Genomic DNA, 6,934 nt, shown 5'->3' with positions numbered 1-6,934 from the left:
TTTAGTAAGTGTGAATTCTGGTTGGAGAAATTAGCATTTTTGGTTCATATAATATCTAACAGTGGTATTGAGGTGGATCTAGCTAAGCTGGCAATAGTTAAGGAATGGCTTGAGCCGAAGAATGCGTCAGAGATTCGCAGTTTCCTAAGCCTGGCAGGCTATTACAGGAAATTTATTCAGGTGTTCTCCTCGATTGTAGTGCCACTCACTTCATTGACTAAGAAAAATTCTAAATTCGTATGGAGTGGGGAGTTTCAGAAGAGTTTTGATACTTTGAAGCAAGCTCTTATCACAGCGCCAGTGTTAGCCATGCTAGTAGGGCAAGGCAATTTTGTGCTATACACTGATGCTTCTAAGCTCGGTTTAGGCGCAGTATTGATGAAGCACGGTCGAGTTATAGCTTATGCCTCCAGACAGTTGAAAGTGCATGAGAATAACTACGCGACTCATGATCTTGAGTTAGCTGCCGTGGTCTTTGCTCTGAAAATTTGGAGATATTATTTGTACGGTGAGAAATGACAGATATTCACTTATCATAAGAATCTCAAGTATTTCTTCACGCAAAAAGAACTGAATATGAGACAAATACGGTGGTTAGAACTAGTGAAAGACTACGATTGTGAATTAGGTACCGTTCGGGGAAAGCTAATGTTGTGGCAGATGCCTTGAGCAGAAAAGTTGCAGTCGTAGCAAAGCTGTCAGCGCAGAGTTCTCTTCAGTCAGAGATTCAGAAGTTTGGTATGGAAGTTTATCCTAAGAGCAAAGCTCCTAAGCTGTCTAATCTGAAAGTCCTGTCCTCTTTGCTAAATCGAATATGTAAAGGTCATCCTTTGGATGAGAAGTTACAGAAATGGAGACTGAAGGATAAGGCCAAGGGCGGTGCAGTGTTCGATGGTATTGTGAAGTACAGAGGAAGGATGTGGGTGCCTAGTGTTGATTCGATCAGAGAGGATATTCTGACATAGGCACATGAATCTCTGTATTCCGTTCATCCAGGGAGTACCAAGATGTGCAAGGATTTGCAGATGTTGTATTGGTGGCCGGGTATGAAGCGAGACATCCATCGATTTCTATTTGAATGTCTTACTTGTTACAAGTAAAAGCAGAGCATCAGAGGCCAGCAGGAATGCTTAAGCCGCTCCCTATCCCCGAGTGAAAATGGGAGAATATTACCATGGAAATTGGGAATCCAAGCTACCTCTAGTGGAATTTACCTACAACAACAATTTTCAATCATCTATAGGTATGGCTCCATACGAGGCACTGTATGGGAGGAAGTGAAGATCGCCGATTCATTGGTATGAAGTCGGTGAGAGATCGGAACTTGGTCCAGAGATTATTCAGCAGACTGCAGATGTGGTGGTCAAGATCTGAGACAAGACGAAGACCGCTTAGAGTTGTCAAAAGAGTTATGCTGACAAGAGAAGAAGGGATCTTGGCTTTGCCGTAGGAGATCACGTATTCATTAAGATAGCACATATGAAGGGTGTTATGAGATTTGGGAAGAGAGGCAAAAATTCTTGACAAAGTTGGGACACTAGTCTATCGTGTAGCCCTACCGCCGAATCTGGCTGGTGTACACAACGTATTCCATGTTTCAATGCTGAGAAAGTATATAGAAAATCCTTCGCATGTCTTGAGCTTTGAGCCGTTGCAGTTCGCTCCAGATCTGTCGTATGAGGAAAGACCTGTCCAAATTCTAGACAGACAAGAACGAAGGCTTCGGAAAAAGGTGACCAAGTTGGTCAAAGTCCGATGGCTGAATCAATCAGTGGAGGAGGCCACTTGGGAGGCCGAAGCCGACATGAGAAGCCGCTACCTGGAGTTATTTAGTAAGATTTAATTTCGAGGAAGAAATTTATTTAAGTGGGGGAGGAATTGTAGAGTCCAAAATCAGTACATGTAAAACCCATGCATTTATTTAAATTCTTATTTATTTAATTAATTCTAAAATGATTTTTAGTGACACGTGATTTATGAAATTGCATTATTTTGAATTATTACAAGTTTATGTGATTCACGTTAAAATATTTTTCGAGTTTCATGTTTCAGGCGAATATTCGATGCGGGATCAAGGAAAGGAGACCGGTAACGATTCAGATGATTTGTATAATGTGGTATTTTATTTCAAGTCAAGAAAGTGTCATTTTAAATGATTTATGAAGTTCTAAGTATTTTAAAGCCTAATTTGATTATTAGGTGATTTTTAGGATTTTAAAGTTTCAAAGTTATCACTTGAGTATTTTATTCTAAATTATGGGATTTTTAGTAAAAATTAATAGTGTGTTAGTATTCTTAATTAACAAGTTAATTAGTTATTAAACCCGTAATATCCCACTAACCCACTAACCCACCAAGAATTAACACACACACACACGTTACACACAAACACATGCACTATATATACACACACACTCGGCCTATAACACACACATCTCTTGTACCCTTTCATTTTTTTTTTTTTTTGGAGAGAATTTGGAGGGTTCTTAGGCTCTTTCTTTAGCAGCCCCATCTCCACCTTTCTCCTACAAAATTTCAGCAACCACACGTTGATTTTAGTAAAAAAAAAAAATAGTACATCAAGTCGCCCGGATCGCTTCCCACACCGTGTCGTTTCGTTATTTGTCGTATCGTGAGTTTTAAAGATCAAAGGCATGTATATTCTTTCGTTTTCGCAACGATCTTGTCATAGTAATAATTTTGATGTATATTGTAAGAAAAACATATGTATGTTATGCAAACGTTTGAGTAAAAATGTTTGGATCTATTCTGAAATGATTTTTGGATCTCAAAACTCGAAATTTCTGTCATTTTAAATACTGCGACTGTGGGGACCCGGACGCTAATCATCTTCTTAATCATCATTGGGATAAATGGATCAATTAATTAATCTGGGCCTAAATTTTTTTTTATTGCGTTAACGTAATGTAATATACATATCAGTATAAAAGTACAAGTCTTGTACAACAAACATCAAACTCAAACTAAGGTTCAACAACTAAATGTCAAGTGATGAATCCTATCTACTGCAACATCAAAGTCCGTAGTCTCCACTCTAATCATGGGCTCTCATCATCTCCTCGACCCTGATCATGTCCTACCTGTTGCCATGCACACATACAAACACGACAACAGGCGGATAACTCCAGTGAGAATAAAATCCCAGTATAAGCAATGTATACATGCGATGCATAAAATCATATACAAAAGCATAAACCATGTATTAAGAACATGAATCATAATTTATGACACATTAGTGAATATAGATAAAACTCTCTAACTCGTCATCTCCGACTCGACTCATCTCTAATCTAGGGATCCCGGTTCCTGGAAATTAACACGTATATCGAATCTCAGCGATAGGAGTCGATCCGCCCCTAAGTAATATCGATATAAGTCAATAATCCAGTGTCTTGGCATATCCACCACAGACTTGGCATATCCACCAAAGCTATCCTATGACAATGTGCAATGGGCCAATGACCACTCTATTACTGTCTGGCCCTTCTGTCAATAACTCTCACTCAATAGCTATCGGCTATTCTCTACTTTATATAAATCAATAGATTAATCATATCAATGTCAAACAATTGCAATAAAACAAAGTATGTGGTTTTAGGGAAACTAGAGTCCAATCTGACTTACGTTAATCTCCCGGTTAACATCGACTTATACCTTTCGTTCGTAGTTTCGGTCTGACGAAGTTGAAGTCTTGAATCTGAAGTTGTGAATATAAATCTTAAATGACATTATCTAGAAGAAAAATATCAACATTTCTTTCAATTCAAAACTCAATGTGATAAATACTCAATTTCAGTACATGTCGACGGCATAACGGTATAAACTCAGTATACCCTCGGCAACTCAATATCAATAACCAATCTTAGCAACTCATAATCTCAACCAATACCATCATAATGCCACAATCTCAAATATGTATCTTTTCATTCAAATATAATCTGAAAAATGATAACAATCGCATAAACAATCTGTTTTTCGATCCGATTTCGTTTCTACGATTACCAGTATACCCAGAACACATAATAATACTCAAATCACAATTTCTCAAACATCATATTTTCGAATCAAGATAAAACTTAATCAAACTTACGTCCTTGTGTAGCTCTTGACGAGGGGATCTCCAAACTGTGCTCGGATTAAAAATCGGATGGCCGGATCTTGCACAACCAATTTTCTAAGATACAAGGAAGCTTGAGGATGTTAGCCATGGAGGGTCTCGGTTTCTTGGCTGAAAATTCTGAATTGAATGAGGAAATACACGTCCAAATGCATGGCAAAGACAAGTGTCCCACTCAAATCCCATTAATTGCACTTTAGCCCCTGAAATCTTCACTATTTGCAATTTGGTCCTCACAACTCTTTTTAATTCAATTTCAATCCTATGAAATTGTAAAACCATGGAATATGACTCAACATTCCCAAAATTCATAAATTAAATAATCTCGGATTAAAATGATAAATAATCTCGGATTAAAATGATAAAATCTCAGGCCTTACAATTCTCCCCCTATGAGACATGATTTCGTTCTCGAAATCGTAGGCAGTCAAATCATATCAGATAAGAAGACATAACAAAAGCTAAAATAAAAGACTCAGCATATCTTCCAATGTCTGAATCGTTCGCTCTGACTGTCCGTCAGTCTGTGGATGATATGCGATACTCAGATGTAACTTCGTACCTAGAGCCTTCTGCAAACTCTGTCAGAAGTGCGAAGTAAACCGAGGATCACGGTATGAAACAATCGAATTCGGCACTCCGTGCAATCTGACCACTTCTCTGACATATATTTCTACCATTTGCTCATATCTGTACGTCATATGATACGGAATGAAGCATGCTGATTTGGTCAATCTGTCAATCACGACCCAAATCGCATCACAACCTCTGAAGAAACGTGGAAACTGCGTCACGAATTCCATGGAAATGTGATCCTATTTCAATTCAGGAATCGATAAACTATGCAGTAGACCTCCTGGTTTATTTCTTTCCGCTTTCACCTATTGGCAATTCAGACATTTGGAAACAAATTCTGCAACATCAGTCTTCATCTGTTTCCACCAAAATTGTCTTTCAAATCATTGTACATCTTTCTGCCACCAGGATGAATGCTAAAACGACTGCTGTGCGCTTCTTCCAGTATCCGCTGTCTCAAATCTGAAACATTCGGCACAACAATACGATTATTCACATACAAAACACCGTCACGAAGATATTCCGATTGATGTCCAGATCTGACCATAGCAATCAAATTCTGTACATTCTGATCCACTTTCTGTGCTTCTTTGATTCGTAATATCAGTTTTGGTTCGGCCCGAATAGCACATAATCTCAGAGGCTGACCATCTGTTTCAAAAACTAATCCAGAAAAACAGCAATCTTCTATCAAATTCAAAACACTAATCGTCGATAAGGATAAGGAACATACCTTTCGACTCAGTGCATCAGCTGCTGCATTGGACTTCTCTGGATAATACTTTATTTCACAATCAAAATCCTTTAGTAAATCAAGTCATCTTCGTTGCCTCATATTCAACTCTTATTGTGAAAACAGATATTTCAGACTCTTATGATCAGAATAAATTTCAAAGTTCTCACCGTAAAGATAATATAGCCATATCTTTAACGCAAAGACGATGGCTGCCAATTCAAGGTCATGAATTGGGTAACGAGTCTCATGGGGCTTCAGCTGTCTTGAGGCATAAGCGATAACATGCCCTCGCTGCATCAGAACACAACTCAATCCTCGGTGAGATGCATCACAATAAACCACAAAATCACCAGTACCTGAGGGAATAGTCAGTATCGTTGCACTGGTCAGTCTTTTCTTCAATTCTAGAAAACTGAACTCACAGTCTTCTGACCAAATAAACGGAGCATTCTTCTGAGTCAACTGAGTAATCGGTTTGGCAATGCTGGAAAAATCTTTCATAAAACGTCGATAATATCCTGCTAAACCCATAAAACTGCGAATCTCGGGTACTGAAGTCAGTCTCGGCCAAGAAATCACGGCTTCAACCTTACTGGGATCCACTGATATACCGTCTCCGGATATAATATGCCCTAGAAATACAACATTTCTCAACCAGAACTCACATTTCGACACTTTAGCATACAATTTCTCAGCCCTTAAAATTTTCAACACAGTTCTCAGATGTTCGGCATGCTCAATCATATTCTTCGAATAAATCAAGATATCATCAATGAATATAATAATGAAATCATCAAGATATCTCTGAAAGACACAGTTCATGAATCCCATGAATACAGCTGGTGCATTCGTCAAACCAAAATGGCATGACAATAAATTCATAGTGTCCATACCTGGTTCTGAATGATGTCTTCGAGATATCAGAATCCCTGATTCTCAACTGATGATATCCAGATCTCAGATCGATCTTGGAATATACTGAAGAACATTGCAACTGATCAAACAAATCATCAATGCGAGGCAAGGGATATTTATTCTTTACCATTGATTTGTTTAGTTGTCGGTAGTCGATACAGAGTCTCATCGAACCGTCTTTCTTTCTCACAAACAGTACTGGAGCACCCCAAGGAGACACACTCGGACTGATATACCTCTTGGCTAGTAAGTCTTCTAACTGCTCTTTCAATTCTTTCAATTCAATTGGTGCCATTCTGTACGGAGCTCTAGAAATCGGAACTGTACCTGGCATCAACTCAATGCTGAACTCTATCTCCCAAATCGGAGGTCATCCAGGAATCTCATCTGGGAAGACATCAGCAAACTCACACACCACTGGAAAATCCGTCAATGATGGACTCAATTTCAGTAAATCAACTGAATAAACAAGGAATCCATCCGCTCCTTTCTGCAATAATCGAGTCATATTCATAGCAGATATCAAAGGAATTCTGGATTGAGAAACCTTACCGTAAAATTTCCACACC

The 6,934-nt window shown here is 38.5% G+C and overlaps 1 protein-coding gene across 1 annotated transcript; it reads left to right on the top strand.

Annotated features, from left to right (window-relative positions):
• The first annotated feature begins 309 nt into the window (after nucleotides 1-309).
• On the top strand, nucleotides 310-1,078 carry LOC140835730 (uncharacterized). The gene is made up of 3 exons (XM_073201137.1): nucleotides 310-503; nucleotides 629-904; nucleotides 997-1,078. The coding sequence occupies exons 1-3, from the start codon at nucleotides 310-312 to the stop codon at nucleotides 1,076-1,078; spliced, it is 552 nt and encodes a 183-aa protein (XP_073057238.1).
• The last annotated feature ends 5,856 nt before the right edge of the window (nucleotides 1,079-6,934 follow it).

The sequence above is a fragment of the Primulina eburnea genome, chromosome 7 (genome assembly GCF_022965805.1).
Source record: "Primulina eburnea isolate SZY01 chromosome 7, ASM2296580v1, whole genome shotgun sequence".
Lineage (NCBI taxonomy): Eukaryota > Viridiplantae > Streptophyta > Magnoliopsida > Lamiales > Gesneriaceae > Primulina > Primulina eburnea.
The sequence above is the reverse complement of the archived record's forward strand: the minus strand, read 5'-3'. Positions and strand labels throughout refer to the sequence as shown.

Bases quoted from the DNA above. Each gene is read 5' to 3' on its own strand.
- LOC140835730 (XM_073201137.1), top strand. From the start codon at position 310: ATGCTAGTAGGGCAAGGCAATTTTGTGCTATACACTGATGCTTCTAAG. The intron at 504-628 runs GTACGGTGAGAA...ATTGTGAATTAG, and splicing joins AAAATTTGGAGATATTATTT to GTACCGTTCGGGGAAAGCTA. The intron at 905-996 runs GTACAGAGGAAG...CCGTTCATCCAG, and splicing joins GTGTTCGATGGTATTGTGAA to GGAGTACCAAGATGTGCAAG.